Source organism: Danio rerio, chromosome 2, assembly GCF_052040795.2.
Source record: "Danio rerio strain M-AB ecotype USA chromosome 2, GRCz13ab, whole genome shotgun sequence".
NCBI classification, from domain to species: domain Eukaryota; kingdom Metazoa; phylum Chordata; class Actinopteri; order Cypriniformes; family Danionidae; genus Danio; species Danio rerio.
The window spans coordinates 35,630,381-35,649,847 of NC_141022.1; the positions used below are offsets into that span (position 1 = coordinate 35,630,381).

Sequence of the window (19,467 nt, forward strand, 5' to 3'; positions counted from 1 at the left end):
ACTCACGAGAGATGAGGTCAAAGCACTTCTTATCCTCTCCACTGGGTTTAACCTGGCAGGTCAGCAGATTCAGTCTCACCGGCTGCCTGTTGGACTGGACAGGGAGTACAGTAATTACAGTTAGTAAGTGAGTGAGCTACACATCAAGAGACAGGACAAATATAACTAAGGAAGGCATGTCCAAAAATATTACATGCAAAAAAGTAAACCTGAATTCACTAAGCAAGGTCTATAGCAGGGGTCTCTTACTCCTGGCCCGCAACTGAAGTCAAAAATATAACGAGATTCGACCACCAAAATATATGTTTTTGAATCACAATTATTAATCTGCATACAACCACTTGTGCTTTTGACCTCCCACCTATTGGATGTTTAAAGTACTGCACTATATTATACTGTATTTCAGTTTTACTTTAGATTTTTTCTCAGCATGCGGTCAAGAGTAACGCACATGCGTTTTCAATCTGTGGCTGATTTAAATGTTGAAATAAATGTGCATAATTGCTCTATTTTAACTAAAGCTCTATTTTTGTATGATTCAAGGGTCATTCGATTATTATCAGTTTTTTACCACCTGTATTATGTTGAACAAACACTTTTTCACAAAAAACGAACCCGGTGTTGTGCCAAGAAACACACCCCTGCCGCAAAATGCACCCCTTCATAAACTTTCATTAACATTCTCAGTCTACTTTTTTATCTTTTTTTTTACTTTTTTAAAGTTTAATTACTTTTAATTGATTAAAACGTAAAATTATTATAATTTTTATGGACAAAGCCAGGACAAGAAGTGAAACGCATTTTAAAAAGCACTAGGTTTACAAATAAATGTAAAATAATAATATTGACTGTAGTGTGGCCAAAAATTAGGCTTTTTGGTGAGATTAAAACAGACATTTATGCTACATGGAACACAAATATCTGTTGTTGCTGTTTTAAACTTAATCACACATGGAACAATTTACTTAATCACTTCGGTATTGTAATAGGGTATATGCCGAGCTAGTGCCGTTCCCATGCTAATACACTTCCGGTGACCTGTTATTGTGAACTTTTGTCCATTTTATACGGTTCCTTATACAGCATCGATGTTGTAATGTCATTAAAATACATTCAGTTAAATAAACTTTGGCATTTATTTGGTTGCCCAAGCGTAAAACGAGACAAAAAGCTGTTTACTCGCACGCGCCCGTCAGAATCGGCAGGCTAGCGCAGAAGCTCCATTGAATATACTGGGGTAAAATAAATGCTCATATTATAAAGATATAACGGGGGAAATGTAATTTAATGCAGTGCTTCTTGTACAATCTGAGATCCACTTTAAATCGGATATCACTCAGCAAGTAGAGATCGCTGATTTTTAAAGAAAACAGACCTTAAATGCACTGGATTTTGCATTGGCATTCAATTCGCCAGAAGCGCTTAACCCAGGTTACTGGCAAATTAAAAGTCCTGATAGCATGCTTCGGCATATACCCTATTGAAGTATTCAATCTTTATTTATTTATTTATTTATTTATTTATTTATTTATTTATACATCTTCTGTAAGCGAAGGGTTCCATTCACGAAACTCATCTCAGTTACTCTCACTCGTGTCATCATAACTCTATTATTATTATTTTTTGATGGATGAAGGTTTCGGAGGCAGTGTGTCAATACGATTCACACAACGTGAGGTCAAATTTATTTTTTAACATGCAAAAATTACAGACAAAAATTTCGGATTCAGTGTGCAATAACCTTTAGCATTAATGCATGCTTTTTAACTACTAATTAAAAGCCAATATGCTAGTAATACGCATAAGCAGCTAGTCTACAATGAGTCTACAGTGTCCTTAAACTGAAGGCCTCCGGCGCCTAGCCTGCAGCTCTGCACAAGACGTTTGGCCAGAGGAGAAATAGTCGTGCACAACTGAGCCTGGTTTCTCTCAAGGTTTTTTAATTCTTCACTTTGGCCAACTGGTGAAGTTTTTTCCTCGCGGTTGGCTTGCATGGTTCGGGACCCGTGGAGCTGCGCATCGATGGATTTGCTCTTTAGTGTTTGGACTTTCAGCAGTGAAAATTAAACCACACTCAACTGAACTAATCTGAACTGAACATCGACTCTGAAAGCTGGACTGACACTGTTACAATTCACTGTAATCTTTAATGTGATGCTGCTTTGACACATTCTACATTGTAAAAGCGCTATACGAATAAAAAATGAAGTGATGCTTTTTTTGTAAATGGAGAGAATGATTTGCTGATTTTGTTGTACAAAAAAGAAAAATCTCTTGGGGGGAAAAAAGCCTTTGCTAGAAGCAGTGCGGTAAAACAGATGGCTACAGATCCATATTGGTAATAATAACAGCCTTGATGAAATAAAGGACTGCCAATTAGTTCATACATGGCATCTGTGCAGCATTGTAGAAAATATACTTCAAATATAAAAAAACTGGCTGCAAATTGAGTATCCAAGTTTCAGATTAAAGAAAAAAAAACAATAGTAATGGTCAATAAATTCAGAAAATAATCAAATGCATTTTAAATGTAGCTCCTATGAGGACTTATTCCTATGTTTCTGTATAATTAATAAGAACAACAAAACAATAACGAAATCATTCAAATAAACCCAAGGTGACTGCAAACAAAAATAGCAGCACTTTTTTTGTTGATGAAACATGCAGATGTGATGGCAGAAAATTGCAGCACATTAAAATGCTATCAGACAGGAATAAGAGCATGCAGCAGCGCAGAGACTGGAGAGGGAAATGCATTCACTCCTCACAGCGTCTGCTGAGCATGAGTCTCCTCACAGCAGATTACATGAGGAAACTCACAGACCACCTGCGGCCCGGAGCACGCTGGATCTCGTTCCTGCTAATATCATTAGAGTATGACTCAGACCGCACCGGGTGCATGTTTCTATGGTAACAGGGCATCACCAACCCCCCTGTGCTCACCTTTACACGGCGGGTTTTGACTAAAAGTGTGGAAACTAAAGCAGTCTTTTTGCTTAATGTTCATGTAAGTCAAAAAAAGTGTTAGTTTACTCTGTAATCGAGGTGATTGAAGTACTCACTGTGGCATGAGAGATGGTGAGGATGCCATTTTTCACTGAGCACTTCCTCCTCTGCCACACCTTACGGATCCTGTCGAAACAAAATCATTTTACTCTTCCTTAGCATCTCAAACAGATTTTGGTCATTGGAACAGAGAAGGGAAAAAGTTGGATTTTTTCCATTTAAGAAAAAAAACAATTCAGTTTTATCAATTTTTTAAGTAAAAAGGTAATTAGAGGTACTAAATGAACTTTGAAACCCATGCAATTCTGTCCACAAGAAAATATATACAAAATAATAAGAACAAAATTTATACAACAGGCTGCAAATATAGTAGTTTAAAATCAGCGCCTAGACTCCAGCTCTGCACAGGAAGTTTGGCCAGAGGATAAATGGTCGTGCCCAACTGAGCCTGGTTTCTCTCGAGTTTTTTTTCCTTCACTTTTGTCAATTGGTGAAGTTTGTTCCTCGCCACTGGCTTGCATAGTTCGGGATTTGTAGAGCTGCACATTGATGGATTTGCTCTTAAGTGTTTGGACTTTCAGCAGTGAAAATTAAACCACACTGAACTGAACTTCAACTCTGAAAACTGAACTGACAGTTTCAATTTACTAAAACTTCTGTTAAGCTGCTTTGACACATTCTACATTGTAAAAGTGCTATAGAAATAAAGATTAATTAAAATAGGAGTTGTTATGTTAGGTGATTGATAATCTTTTAATTTTCCCTAAGCTGCAATATATTTACTTCCTATAGCTACACTATATATTTATTGATGTATTATAAATTGCTAAAATCTTTTAATGGTTCAACTTGGTCATTACAGCAAATTACTTAAATGTTTGTACAAAATGAGACCACAAAACCAGATTATTTACAAGAGTCAAAGGTAGAAAAAACCTTCAATTTTTGCACCATATTGAGTCTTTAAAAGTAATATTAGACACATATAAAGTTAATAAAATGCAAGCAATTTTTGATTTTAAAAGATGTCTAATAGATGTCTAAAAGACGTCTAAACATAGTCATTTTGGCTAAAACAAGGCTAAATTTGGGCTATCAAAACTAGACTAGCCATCAAATAAACAGAAATGAATGACTACACATATAAAGTCTGTCTAATCTGTCTATTTGATGACTAGTCTAGTTTTGGGCTATTTTTAGACATCTATTAGATTTTCATTGACAGCTCAAGTTTAGCCTTCAAAGTCAAAATGATGTTTTCTTCAGAACAACAAAAATATATTTTTAAAAATAAAACAGCATGCTTATTTTGACCTGTACTTCTTTAAATATGTAAATTAATAATTGACTTTGCTCAGTTGTATTATCTGTCAATATAATAAATTTAATAACATACCATCAAATGATTATTGTTCTAAATATTCTAGACATTTATAAATATTAAATATTTTGTATATCATGATATGTATGATTGGTGGTTGTTCAGTTTTATTGAATATTAAATGTTCTAATGCAGAGAGAAAAAATCTAAGCTGTGTAAGATTGTTGTTTGACAGTTTGGGACACATTTTCATCTTCATCTTTCATCATTTACCACAAATCTACAATTTTTATTGGACAGTGTGAATGTCACATAAACTCTTTTCTAACAAATTGACAAGTTAAAACTTGGCATTGGTGTCACTAATGCTTTTTTAACAATTCTGACATCATTTTCTAACCAATTACCATGTGAATTTGTATCAAATTATGTTTTTTATTATTTATAAAAATGTTGTTGAAGTAAAAAGAGTTTTCTAAGCAATGGTGTTTGTATTGTATGTATTTACATGTCTCGACACTAGAGCTGCAACAATGTGTTAATGCTAAATCTATCAATTACAGTGTAGCAAATTCCATTAGACACGATGATTAAGTGACAATTAAGTCCCTCTACACAGAATATACAACAACCACAACATCAGACTCTAATTCACAGAAGTGTGCGCGCTCACCCATCACTCTTCTTAAAGAGATAGCCCTTCTTCTCACTGCCAAACTCCTTATTGCCCTGCAGCTGGTGCATGCTGTAACCGCTCTGCTTACTCTGAGAATCCTGCACATCATCACAAAATCACTCATAATCTGACCCATGAACAGTACTGAGCACATTAGCATGCCAATATACAGTCATAAACTGAGTCATAAACACCATAAAGCAATAAACGTGTAAACAAAAGTAGTACAAAGAAATATGTAAAACAAAGAAATAGTTCTTATTTTATTCTAGCATCCAATGTATCCACAATAATGACAATACAGGGTTTCAGCTGGTTTTAACCACATCACATTTAAGACTTTAAGACCATAATTAGTTAAAGTAAAGACCCGTATCACATTGATGAAGTCATTTGCAGTTGTAATACATAATATATTTTAATAAGACAATGTATGAGCATTTCAGTTATGTTAGAGGTTATATAGAGGTTATGTTACACTGACACAGGAACATTAAGAAATTAAGTGAATTTAAGAGCGCCTATTATGGGTTTTTGAAAATGACCTTCCATGCAGTGTTTAACACAGCTCTAATTGAAGTGAAATATCCAGCTAAGTCTTTAATTTGAAAGTGTGCCATGTTTAAAACTATTGATTCATCTATAAAAGAGTCGAATTACAGTGATTCAAATGAATTGCCGCTGTAACGAGTCTTAAGCAGCGTCGGAATGACGTTAATACGGAACTCAAGCCCCGCCCATCGAATTTAAACCCCCAACTGCGCCCACAAACACGGTAGCAGATCCCAGTTGAATCATGTCGTGAAGACGCTGAGCTCTAAAGTGTGACTATTTACAGTGCAGTTTATGGATCAGTTTCCTCCTCCATTTCACAAGTGTAAGTAAGTGCGATTATAATGGTTGCCTCCTTGTTTTCTCTAGCTTGCAAATTATGTATTTAATTGTGTTTTGTTACTTGTAACCGCTTGATATTCTCATATTGTGTCTAAAACCACATTAAAAATCACAGCGTGTGCCACTTTGTTTACAGATTTAAATGTGTTTGTGAGCTCACTAGCCACTGCCATTTGTCATTGCCACCATCAGCGGCAGTCAAGTTTCAAAATAGTTCAACTGAATGTGTGTCATTGTTAAGAATAGAGCAATATGCTGGTGTTTAACTGCATTGCTGTAATGTACTCCTGCAACAATGTTGATAAGCCACAGTAGGCATTTCTCTCTGTCTCACGCTGAACACAGTCGACCAATCACAACAGACTGGGTCATCGGACCAATCATCGCAGATTAGCATCGCGCTAATGTGTGGTTTGGGAACAAATGACTCGCTGAAGGAATTATATGCGAGTTGTTGGGATAATTAGGTAAGAATAAATGCATATTATAAGACAATGAAAGAGTTTTTTGACATTGCATGCATATCAGACTGTCGTTGGAGACCCCCAAACCAAAATATGACCCTTTTTAATGCATTATAGGGGCTCTTTAAGATTTATAAGAATTATAATTCTCAAGACCCTGCAGAAACCCTGAATATAAATCAAATTGTATTGTTTTATATTTAGATAATGCAAAAATGAAAGAAAATGAAAACTAAAAAATTATAAAATAAGTAAATAAATATATACAGATGAGGAAAATGCAATCTGGCAGATGTTTTTGCTATGTTCTGAACTTACTCTCCTAGACTTCAGTTGGAAGGCAGTGAAAGAGAAACAGAGATGCAGAAATGCAGATGTCAGAATATTGTTATTGTATTTGCAGTGTGCACAGAATAAAATGAAGAGCAAGTATTCACAGCCACGTTGGAGGATAATACAACCCAGAGCCTTGTTATTCAGTCGAGACCAGAGACGTCCGGTTCAAATGGACATCGACTCCAAACAAAACACATAAAAGATCAAACGCTGGGCTCCACAAAAGAGCTTGTGCTGTCACTGCCTGATCCCCATGTCCACGTTTCCTCTCTCTCTCATGAGAACATGTACGCTAGCACACAAACACTGAAAACACGGCTCTCTCTGAGGCACTAAATGTCAGGACAAACGGGACATGAAACGCAAATTCTCATCTGGACTCATTCAGTTCTTTAATGCCAGATGCAGCCTGTAAACCTATTGTTGCTACTTGCCCAAATGCCCTGGAGACTGTTTGTTGAGGCTTAATAATTGTTATCAATAACGTTCAGCTAAAATCTTCTTTAATGCTCTACTAAAGAAAGAATGGCCTGAGGGAGAGCAATTTCATGAAATTTTTCAGTTTTTGGCAACTACATCTTTAAATAACATACATTTCAATACATGTCAATATGATCTTTTCTTACTCTATTTTAACAATGTTTCATGTTTACCAATGAGTCATGTTTCATTTTTAAAAAAATTCAATTTCTGAAGAAATTATACAAATGATTGAATGATTGCAATTGACGTTTCTGAATGAATAACCATTTTAAATGAATTCTTTAAATGAAGGAGTCAGTACCTGCGATATTGCTGTCGCATGAACTTGTATGTGGAATTTTTTTTCTTCCCATCAGAGAAGTTGTGTGCAAATTGCGTATGCTTGTGTGGTTGTGGTACTGTGTGACAGGAATTTACAAGTAAAATAAGGCAACGTACAAGCTCCAGATCATTTTTAAATGTGTCAAAAATTTCAGGAGCTGACAACTTGACTTTTTATTAAACTGTACTGTAAATTGTAAATGCATTCATTTCATCTCTAAGCTATAGAGCCTAGATAAATGCATCTAAATGCCATGCACAATGGTCAACATTGATGTCATTTAATGGGTAACAGCCCTAAAATGGCTTTTCAGTTCTGAAAAGTGCAAGAGTTAGGTTTTGGAACTAAAAGCACAGTTCAATTTCACCATGAGTATTTTTTTAGCAATTACCAACAAATTGTAAATATTTTTAAATAAATGTTGAGTTTTGAGTTTGTTAATTAGTTATATATACTTTTACACAACCCATATCTTTGCATTAATTGAGCCTATTTTATGGCATTCATGTTCAAGCTACATTACCTGTGAAGCTGCTAGCAAAGTGCAGCAAAAATCATCTTTAGCTCCTTCCACACCCATGAAGCACCATGAATGACGTAATGCAGACTCATCTATTATGCACTAAAATACTTCATTATGTGTATAAACGTGCATGTTTTGCCAAAAACTACACATTGATGGTTTATATATAAACCACTAACAATTTTAAATAATAATCTGTTATTAGATTGTGACATTCGCATTACACTAATTTACTATATAGCATTTGATTATTAATTATTTTCCCCAATTTCTGTTTAATGGAAAGAAAACATATTCAACTCATTTCTAAACAAAGTAGCTTTAATAACTGATTTCTAATAACTTTCCAATATCTTTGATATGATGACAGTTTATAATACTTTACTAGATATTTTGGTCATGATACTTTAAAGGCTTACACATTTTAAATAAACAGTTGTCTTTATAAGGGTAAAAGCCAAAAGGGAGTAGCAAATATCTTTTATATCTCACTACTAAAGGGGAAAAATCTCTGCTTATAGCTTTAGGATTTATATTTATTTTTGCATTGTACCCTTCTTTTTTGTCTCGGCATGCAAAGAGGATTCTTTAGATCATGTATGTAACAGCACTATTCTGAAATATCTCATATAACAGATTAAAGAGTCTCATCAAACCATTGTGAATTAAAAACTATCTACTAAAAATATCCCTACCTCCTTCTGGTCCAGCTGTAAGGAAGATTTGATGAGGTCTCTGAGAGCTGTGAGCTGTTTTTTCTCCTCATCCTGAGTCTGTTTTATCTGAAAGTACAGATTTGCAGTGTTTCAATCTGGGATGAAATAAATAACATAAAACAAATGCACTGCTATTTCCTCTTTCCAAGATGTCTTCATAATAGTAAACACTCTCTGGAGAAGACACTGCCAGTGAACATTTATTACTTGCTCCAAGGAACAGCTGATTTGAGCTTTGTTTTATCCTGTCAGAATATGAGATAATATTTCACTCTCAAAGACTCATATATGAATACTGCTTATGTCTTATTGTTATATTTTATATAACTATGATGCTCTCACAAGAAGAGCTGCGTTTTAAAGCTAACAATAATAGTACATAATGAAAACTGAACTCACATTATAAAGATCAGCTGCTAATTTTTCAATATACTGCTTCAACTTGTCAGCAGTTTTCAAGCCATCCTGGAAGAAACTGAAAAAATACACACAAAAAAAGCAAAGGTTAAATGTACTGCATTAGTTTAACATTCTATACTGTTGATTAAATGTTTGGGGTCAGTAATATATCGTTAGAATATGCATAGTACTGTTTATATTTTATACTAACATTCGAAAATGATATTTCATTATATGTCATCACAATGTACATTACATTACGTCAGTGGGAAAACCGAACTGAGGGACACTCACTTGCACTGTGCATGATAATACTTGATGAGATTCTGGAGGAGATCCACTCCCTTCTTGGTCTTAATCTCATTGACTTTGATCAGGTACTGTTGGGAACCATGGACAATAAAGCACAGAGAGACATTGGTTTGCTAATAGGAAATTACATCTGAGACACTGCACTTCTAAACACACATACACACTTGCTTTGAAGTGGTTCAAGCGGCTCAACTATAAGAATTTTGTTCAAATACTCCACCCAGACACATCTGGTTTATGAAAATATAAAAAAATAGAATGTAAAACCTAGCACCAGCCTCCATTAGTTGTATCATGCATATATGTGTACAGATAGAAGACAAAATTATTAGTACAATTAATAATAATGTTAAAATTATTAATGTAAAACAATGTACAATTTTATTTTATTTTTTCAAATGTTTTAACAGAGCGAGGGAATTTTCACAGTATTTTCTAATAATTATTTTCTTCTGAAGAAAGTCTTATTTCTTTTATTTTGTCAAAAATAAAAGCACCTGTTATTTTTTTAAGACAGAATTATTAGCCCCCATAATACATTATTATTTTGCATTGGCTACAGAACAAACCACTGCTGTACAAGGACTTGCTTAATTGATACTAAAGGCATAACTACCAGCATTTGTCTTCGAAATTTCAGAAGACCGAAATTTCAAATATATATATTTTTTATAAATAACCCCCCTGGTCTACAACTACTGACATTGCTACCACTGCGTTTTAAATTTCACATCTACTACCTTTGCAGAAATCAACAGCATGACTGGGTTGCAACATATGTTGCTAGATTAAGGTAAAAAAACACTTTGAGATTTGAATATTTCATCAATTGTGTGAGGTGATGAGCTTCATACAAGATCTGGCAGCTTGACAAACATGGACAAAGAAGTGATTTATCGCAACTAGATTGGGCCATGCAAATTACAGGAGTTTCCCTGGAGAAATAACAAAATAGAAGGGTGATAGGAGATGTGTGTGAAATATGGTGCTAACCACTTAGTTTGCATGTTCTCCCTATGTTTGCGTGGGTTTCCTTCGGGTGCTCCAGTTTCTCCCACAGTCCAGAGACATGTGGTACAGGTGAATTGAATAAGCTAAATTGACTATAGTGTAAGTGAGTGTGTGTGAAAGTGTATAAGTAATTCCCAGTGTTGTTTTCTATGCTGGATAAATTGATGGTTCATTCCGTTGTGGCGACACCTGATTAATTTAGCCGAAAAGAAAACAATTAATTTATAGCTCATTTTTGTATCTTGAACTCCAGCTGTATGTTTAATATCTACAAAAATACCAAAAATATCAGGGAAAAAATTTGATCAAACATAAATTTGGTTTGATAATCAGGTATTTCTAGAGCCAATAAATTCTGCACACAAATACTCAAAACCAATGCTGCATCCCAATTCGCATATTTATTCGCTCTAAAAGTATGTGCTTTTTTTGTGAAGGAAAAGTCTATACTTTTGAGTGTGAAACAGAACAGTATGCAAGCTTTGGGACATACTACTTCCTTGTTAACAGATCGTTGTGTTGCTTGGTTACAAGCCCTGTCAATCATCCACACATCATCTACATTTCTGTCATATTTAATTTCTTATATTAATATAATATTGGAGCAGCAGCAGCAGGAGCAGCAGCAGGATAAATCTCCCATTCACAAGTATTTCATGCAGAGAAATCTCCTCAGGTCTTTGGATAATTATACATTCAGACATTGATGTCCAAACATATCTTGATAAAAGTTCAATATTGTTGTTCCAGATTAAACATAACACGGAAAACTGGATTTAAATATTTTCCAGTTGGCTAGATATTAATTTACAGTCATACAAACATCTTTACCGTAGCCTCTCTACTTGACGGTTGATCTCAAGTGTCCATCATGTTTGTGGTTTATTTACACTTTTCACCGTTTGTAGCTCTAATTAAATGTATGTCCAACGCGTAATGTACTGTGGCCAATTATAACAGTTAAAGTATGGACGGTTCTACACCTAAAATTTTTACTGAAAATAGTAAACCATCCGCGAACCTTTGGCATACTGTTTTCAACATACTACCATTTTGGGACATGCTAATTCTATTTTCAAATTCTATTTAGGACAGATAGTATGCGAATTGGGACGCAGCACTATTCCTTTCTCCAACCACTTGAGGCCTGACTCATGAATATTAATCTGGCTATCTGAATGGATCGTTCAGTAATGTTACCCAGCAACATTAAAACACCCTAATTAATATTCATGAGCCGAGACGCTGCCATGATGTTTCAACCAGACACTTCAAAACTTGCTCCATTGCTTCTGGCTAAAATCGAATGCCTTTGAAAATCCCTTGGCCTTTCACAACACTGCAAATAAGAGCAGACATCTTGGCAGGAAGTTGCTGAACAATCAACACTACCGTCAAGCTGACTTCCAGGAGAAAAGAAACAGAAAGTTTCAATTCTCACAAGCCCACACACACCTCACACATCTGCAGCTGAAAGATCCTCCGCTCCTTCTCCATCTCTTCTGCAATCTCTGCGCCGGTGATCTCTGTGCGGATCATGCCGTGCTGCTTGGCATGTTCTCTCTTCTCCTTCTCGATCTTTGTGCTTTGGCGGAAAACACCAGTAATAGAAGATGACTACATTTCAGATGTTAAACAGTGGTGATTCTAAGTGACTGTTTTAATGTGATGATGATGTATTGTGTTTGTTTATCCCACAAAGAAATCTGACATATGACAAATATATGCAAATTACATATATGACATACACACTCATACAGTATATGCAACATATATTTTAAAATATAGCAAAAATGGCAGCTTACATTTACATGACGTTTTTTGTTCAAAATTACAAACATGCATATACACTCACTTTACTTGGTACACCTGTCCAACTGCTCGTTAACGCAAGTTTCTAATCAGCCAATCACATGGCAGCAACTCAATGCATTTAGAAGTGTAGACATGTTCAAGACGATCTGCTGCAGTTCAAACCGAACATCAGAATGGGGAAGAAAGGTGATTTAAATTACTTTGAACTTGGCATGGTTGTTGGTACCAGACGGGCTGGTCTGAGTATTTCAGAAACTGTTGATCTACTGACATTTTCATGCATAACCATCTCTAAGGTTTAAAGAGAATGGTTAAAAAAAACAGAAAATATCCAGTGAGCAGTAGTTCTGTAAATGCAAATGCCTTGGTCAAAGGAGAATGGCCAAACTGGTTCCAGCTGATGGAAAGGCAACAGTAACTCAAATAAACACTCATTACAACCGAGGTATTCCGAAGAGCAACACGTTCAACCTTAAGGCGGATGGGCTACAGCAGCAGAAGACCACACCGGGTACCACTTCTGATAGCTAAAAACAGGAAATCTAATGGCTACTTCCAGCATGGTAGTACTTCCAACGCACCAGTTCATAAAGCGCAAATCATCTCAGACTGGTTTCTTGAACATGACAGTAAGTACCTTTGGGATGTGGTGGAACGGAAGATTCGCATCATGAATGTGCAGCCGACAAATCTGCATATCATGTCAATATGGACCAAAATCTCTGAGGAATATTTCCAGTACCTTGTTGAATCTATGCCACGAAGGATTAAGGCTGTTCTGAAGGCAAAAGAGGGTCTAACCCGGTACTATAAAGGTATAGCTAATAAAGTGGCCGGTAATAAATGTATATATATTATATACTTTATTAGGTACACTTTACTAGTACCAGGTTAAAAAAAAAACATAAGCACCCATTTTTTGCTACATTTCAAAACATATGTAAAAATAAAATACATTGTGTAAAATATGTCATGTATTGCCATATATCAGTTTTCTATATGGGATTGCTGTAAAAGTGCTGTACATCACCACATTACATTAAACAAGCTTGTGCAAACTAATACCAAAGAATAAAGAATATAAACACATGCTAATGATACTTACAACTTGGTTTCATAGTCTTTCCAGGCCTTGTCAAAAGGCTTTTTAAGGTCCTGTGTGGGAAATAAAATAAATAGCGTAATTAGGTTTACTGTGTGGAGTTATTGAGCATTTATCACAATTGTTAAACTGAACACTTTGTTATGCAGTATAAAGCAGCACAAAGAAATCAACTACAGTATATAAAGATGAACATTACTCTGACACTCAGATGCATCTGATGTACAGTAGCATATGAGAGATATGGACTGTGGTAATGCAATTGCTTTATCAGATTTTCCCACTCTCAGGAACCTATTTTCTGGATGTAATGACGTTATTCACTTTGCTGCTACCCAAATGTTCTTCAGCTCAAATAATAATCGATCACGAAAGACGCACAGATGTTTTGGCTTTTTTTTTGAGTCTTTTTGGAGTGTGTTAGTTTTCTCTGAAGTGTTTTAGTTTGCTAGCTTCCTAAAAAATAAATGTGTTTACACCAAGAATATATTAACTCCGCCAGTATATAGATGTTTAAACCTTTTTAGGGCTTGCAGAACTTCAAATAGCCTTTTGGGCGGGCACTCTTCAGTTTATATATATATATATATATATATATATATATATATATATATATATATATATATATATATATATATATATATAATTTTTAAAATTGTATTATTTATTTATTTTAATAATTACATTTTATTTAATTATATTTATAGATTGATTTGAACAAAACCATGTGAAAAGCTGGTAGGCCTACACTTATTGTTTTATTAAATAATTAATTTATTTTTATCAACTTGGTACCAAAGTACTAGTTTTTTGGTTAACATTAGTTAGTGCAAAAGCCAATTCAAACACATATTAATAGTGGTTACTTGCTGCATGAAAATTACATACAACATACAGTAATTACCCAATTTGTGAGAGAAGAAATATGCACTAAAATATGCCATATTTTTCCTCCCATTAAGATAGTCCGATAGGCAGGGTGGATTAATTTTTGGTAGCCCAACTGAAAAACATAAAAGGCCCGGGACTTCAGGCTAGCAATATTGTAAGCCCTGCTTTTTGCCAGAGCACAGGCGTTCCTCTTGTTTCTGTGTGTAATTTTTATATGGTTTGACATTTGCGTTGCTATTTTTAAGGGTTTTCATTTATTATGCTGTTTTACACATCACATGAAGCATAAAACGATGAGAAAATACAACAAATGCACTGCATTATTGCTGATGCATCTATAAAACATTTAAAATTAATAATAATGAATTTCACAAAAAGCTAAATTCATTAAAACCGAAAAGTACTTATTAAATATATCCAACCAATTAAAAATCTAGTAGACACTAAAAAGCAGGAATGAATGATATCAGATATCATCCAAAACTCGTCGGCACTGTCTGATGTTGGGTATTTTTACAGCACTGTAAAATGTAAGCTGTGGCAAAAAAAAAAGTCTCAATTCATTTATAGTATTTAAACTTTACGCCTTTAGTTTTGAGTGTTTTCATTTTTACAATTAGTATTTTTCCTCAATTTCTGTTTAACGGAGAGCAGATTTTTTCAACACATTTCTAATTATAATAGTTTTAATAACTCATCTCTAAAAACTGATTTATTTCATACAGCTTAAAGTGACATTTAAAGGCTTAACTAGGTTAATTAGGTTAACTAGGCAGGTAAGGGTAATTAGGCAAGTTATTGTATAATGATGGTTTGTTCTGTAGACTATCGAAACAATATATAGCTTAAAAGGGCTAATAATTTTGACCTTAAAATGTTTTTAAAAATAATAAAAACTCCTTTTATTCTAGCTGAAATAAAACAAATAAGACTTTCTCCAGAAGAAAAAAATATTATAAGACATACTGTAAAAATTTCCTTGCTCCGTTATTATTTATTCATCATCCTTCAACAACCCTGTTATTTACTCCACCAATAAAAGAGGAAGAAAATGATAACAAAAACTATTTTACTATGTATATATATTCACTAAATCGCTTCTGAGTTCTCCTGTTGCTGATGCTGATGCAACAACCTATGAGTCTGTCCTGTGTTTTGTCTTCATTTCCTCACATGATTTGCGTATCTCTGAGCGAGTCCTGGTTACACATACAGGAGCATCGCTATTCCTGCTTGTTAATGCTTTATGAGGCATCTGTTCCAGTGCAGAAAAGATTTTAGAGAGAGCTGATAATGTCCTCCAGGGACAGCACTTATACCCTTCAACTGCCTCTGCCTCTGTCAATAAGGGCTTTAGAGAACACTTTCGTTTCCGCTGAGTAAGAGGGTGAAAGAAAGAGAGAGAAAGATAAAAGAGAAAGAAAGAATGGAGGCTGGTAGGTATGAATGCATCCTCCATCTACAGAGCAAAAAAAAAGTGAAGCCTCATCACTTCCACTCAGAAATTCAGCTGATGCTGCAGAGGCTCTTAGCCCGGGTCGTGCTAATGTGAAAACAATCAGACAGCAGCTTTAGCGCAAGTCATTTTCTCAATCGCTACATGTTTGTCTTCGAGCCTCAGACATCAACAAACGTCTGACAGGAGTGGTCAGTCTGACGCCTGAGCTCTTCACCTCAGTCAACCAGCAAACACTTCAAACTGACTGAGTCAAAGGGCGTTAAACACTCCCACACACTGTTTACTAGCGTTAGCATTGGCAGTTGCCTCAGTGCTGCGTTTCATAGAGGACAGTGGCGAGAGGAAGCCTGTAATTTAACTCAGAAGAAATTTACAGTGTGCGTTTTTGGGTCCGAAGGGACTCATTTAAAGCGGGTATGGGGCAGTAAATCAGGGTGTTCCTCAAAGGGGACTTTTCCAATTAGTTAAGTCCAGAGACGCAGATGTAAATCTTACCCCCTTCACTCCCTTTAGATCTCCTTTGAGCAGAGAGTCCAGGGTGAAGATGACGTTGTGGCTGAGGCTCTGGAGCTGAGAAAAAGAGACAGAGGACAGTCAGAAGCAGTGTTATAGAGCTTATGATCAGAGAAGCAGTTTTTAAAGCTCACTGAAACTACAGATAAAAAAGTAAACAGGTTTACTTTAATTTGAATTTAATTTTACATATTTCTTAAATTTTAACTCGATGTATTAAATGAAAAAATACAAATACACACTTTTCCCAGTATTTGAGGTAAAAAAAAAAACATGTTACATATTTTATATCGACTTATTATCATTCTCTGGAAATAAAAGTGCTAAATGAACTAAAAAAAAAAAATTACCATTCTGCTGTACAAGAGGGTAGATAAAATAAAACAAAATTAAATTAAATAATTAAATTAAATAAAACTAAATTCAATTAAAAATGTATATATTTATATAGATAAAAACTTATTTAAATTAAATTTAAAAGAAATTAAACTAAATTAAAACAATGAAAATTAAATTAAATAAAAAAAATTATTCAATGAAAAACATTAAATTAAATTTTATTTAAAATTGAATTAAATAAAAAATATATATATATATATATTTAATTAAATAAAAAAATAAGAAAACAAGAAATAAAATACAATAAAGATTAATCCAACTTTTAATTAAATTAAAACAATCAAAAATTTAATTACATTAAATTATATTAAATTAAAACAATAAAAATACAATAAAAATCAATTAAAAATATTAAATAAAAAATATATAAAATAAAATAAAAATTTATTAATTTTAATTAAATTAAATTTTTAAAATAAGAGATAATTTTTTATTAATTACATTAAAACAATAAAATTAAATTTAAAAATTAACTTAAAAATGATAAAATATGAAATGAAATAATATAAAAAAATGAAATTAAATTAAAACAATAAAAAGAATAGAAAAGAAAAAAGAAAAGAAAAATGAAATTAAATAAAAAATGATAATGACTTTAACTAAACAAAAAAAAACATAATAAAATTTTAAAAATTATTAAATACAAAATAAAATAAATTAATAAATTTAATTAAATTAAACTAAAAAATATTAAAATAAAATAAAATAAATCCTTTACCAGGTTCTTGAGGAGAGCAGCCAGCTCTTTGATAAGTCCAGAAAACTTGATGAAGGCTGTTCCCAGATCAGAGTTATCTCGGCTGATGAAGTTGCTGCCAAACTTGTCCAGTGCCTGTCCATAATTCTCTTCATTCTGCACATGTTCTGTAGAGAAGATGAACAGAACATGCATATTATGCAAGGTCAGGGGAATCTACTACTTCTAGGGATCTATTCTGCACCACTAGTGTCAACAGACTTCAGTGATGTTTTTAAACATGTTTCCTGAATCCTCTTACAAACATGCAGACAATTCATGCTCTTCCTTCCAATTCCCTGCACATTTTCTGTCCAGGATAGTGTTTGGTGTGAATCCTGGACCCAAGGGTCATGAAAAAACAAATAAAAGCCCATTCAGTACACACAGAGTGTCATCCACTAACATTGACACCCACTGGTAATGGCCTCTCGATATGATACATATCTCGAAACATGAGTCACAATATATTATGAAGGTAAATCAGCAGAACACTTGCAAATCTGATTTCGAGAACCTGTGATAATAATATTTTTATGTTGTAGGTTGAAATTTACACTCAGTTATGATGTGATAGCTGAATCTCACGATTTGCACGCATAATTATCAAAACCTTTATTTTTTAAAATCGAAGCTGTAGATTAATATTTATGTATTTTTAAAACGTCATTCAACAAAAATCTTTTTAAAAAATTGTTAAAAAATAAAAATAAAAATAAAATTTAAAAATATGCAAGTCATATCGGCTGCTGTTCATTGGTCAGGATTGGGCAAATAAAAAAGCTTTTTCCCCGCGCTTCTAGTTACAAGTACAAGCTGAGTTCTGTTACAGGAATATTGCAAAACATCTGCCAAACGTTCTGTACTGCCAAATCTGAAAGGTTGTGAGTGCCAATTTGTGGTTGTACAGCCAAACCGCAACAAGGCGCTCAGGTAAATTTGCAGTACAATTTGGTGTCTGTCATTATGTATTTGTTGAATGACATTTTACAAATACATAACTAGTTTCTGCAACCTCAAATTCAAAACACTGGTGTTTTGATAATTGTCTGTGTGTGCAAATCAAGAGATTCAGCTATCACCTCAGACCTGTGTGTGTAAATTTCAACCTACACATGCAAATATTATTATCACAAGTTCTGAAAATCAGATTTGTAAGCTCTTGAGATTTGCTGCTGATTTACCTTCATAATAAATTGCAATTTACAGCACTGTCCGACCAGTAGCCCCACAGATCTGCCCTAAACACTTCTCCAAGGAGCAACATTCATCAGCACTAAAAATGAATGAATGAAAACTGTACAGCAAAACAGACATGCTAGATGTGAATGATGTATATTATTATTTTCTAATGCATCACACTCCTTTCGTCACTTGCTTAAAATGTAAATGTTGATAAAAAGGTTTCATCTCTGATGGAGGAATTTGGCATTTGTTCACCACTTGCTTCAAAGCGTCTTTAGCAGCTGCATCAGCTCGCTCATTTCCTGAAAGCCAGACATGTCCTGGAACCCAACAAAAAATGATGCAATAAAACTAATTTTGTAGTTGGTGAACTTTAGTTAAAATATTATCAATCAAAGGATGATCATTCTTTGAAGATTCCATAACTTGAAGGATTTAGAGTCTGTAAAAATGATAGATTCCTTTTGTTGGGCACTTTCTAAATACTCCAATGCTAAAAGTAAAGCGCAGGCTTCAGCTGTGAATATGGAGCATTCTTTAGGCAGACTGATTCCATAATGTTGTTGTCAGTTACCATTGCTGCTGCTATGCCATTTTCCACCTTTGAACCATCTGTAAAAATAGCAAAGTGCTGAGAATATTGGCTTCTAATATCCAAATATTGTTGTCTGTAAACATTGGGATGAGTTAGTCCTTTCTTCTGATGTCCTATAAGCACGGTCATTTATTGTAAAAATAGTCATATATTTATATTTGTCGTTAACGCATTTGAAACAAACAGGGATTCATTGTCATGCCATAATAGGCATGAAAAGAAAACAATGTGACCATCTTTAGTTCTATGTAAAGTTTAGGGTCTCCATACTGGACACAACTTTGAAAATGAAGTCATCTGGGACTGATT

General features: G+C 34.1%; 1 protein-coding gene across 6 annotated transcripts in view; it reads right to left on the minus strand.

Annotated features, from left to right (window-relative positions):
- asap1a (ArfGAP with SH3 domain, ankyrin repeat and PH domain 1a) overlaps positions 1 to 19,467 on the minus strand; it is a 91,934-nt gene that overhangs the window by 30,013 nt on the left and 42,454 nt on the right. For 5 of the 6 annotated variants that reach the window (XR_015477465.1, XR_015477464.1, XM_087238621.1 and 2 more), the window contains 10 exon segments: positions 17,361 to 17,506; positions 16,226 to 16,300; positions 13,384 to 13,433; positions 11,919 to 12,048; positions 9,435 to 9,520; positions 9,141 to 9,216; positions 8,721 to 8,807; positions 5,001 to 5,101; positions 3,063 to 3,132; positions 7 to 94 (listed from right to left, as the gene is read on the minus strand). Coding sequence is in view for 4 of the 6 variants with exons in the window: in XM_087238621.1 (XP_087094747.1) it covers positions 7 to 94; positions 3,063 to 3,132; positions 5,001 to 5,101; positions 8,721 to 8,807; positions 9,141 to 9,216; positions 9,435 to 9,520; positions 11,919 to 12,048; positions 13,384 to 13,433; positions 16,226 to 16,300; positions 17,361 to 17,506 (909 nt within the window). In the remaining 2 variants the exon portion in view is untranslated. 6 annotated transcript variants of the gene reach the window in all.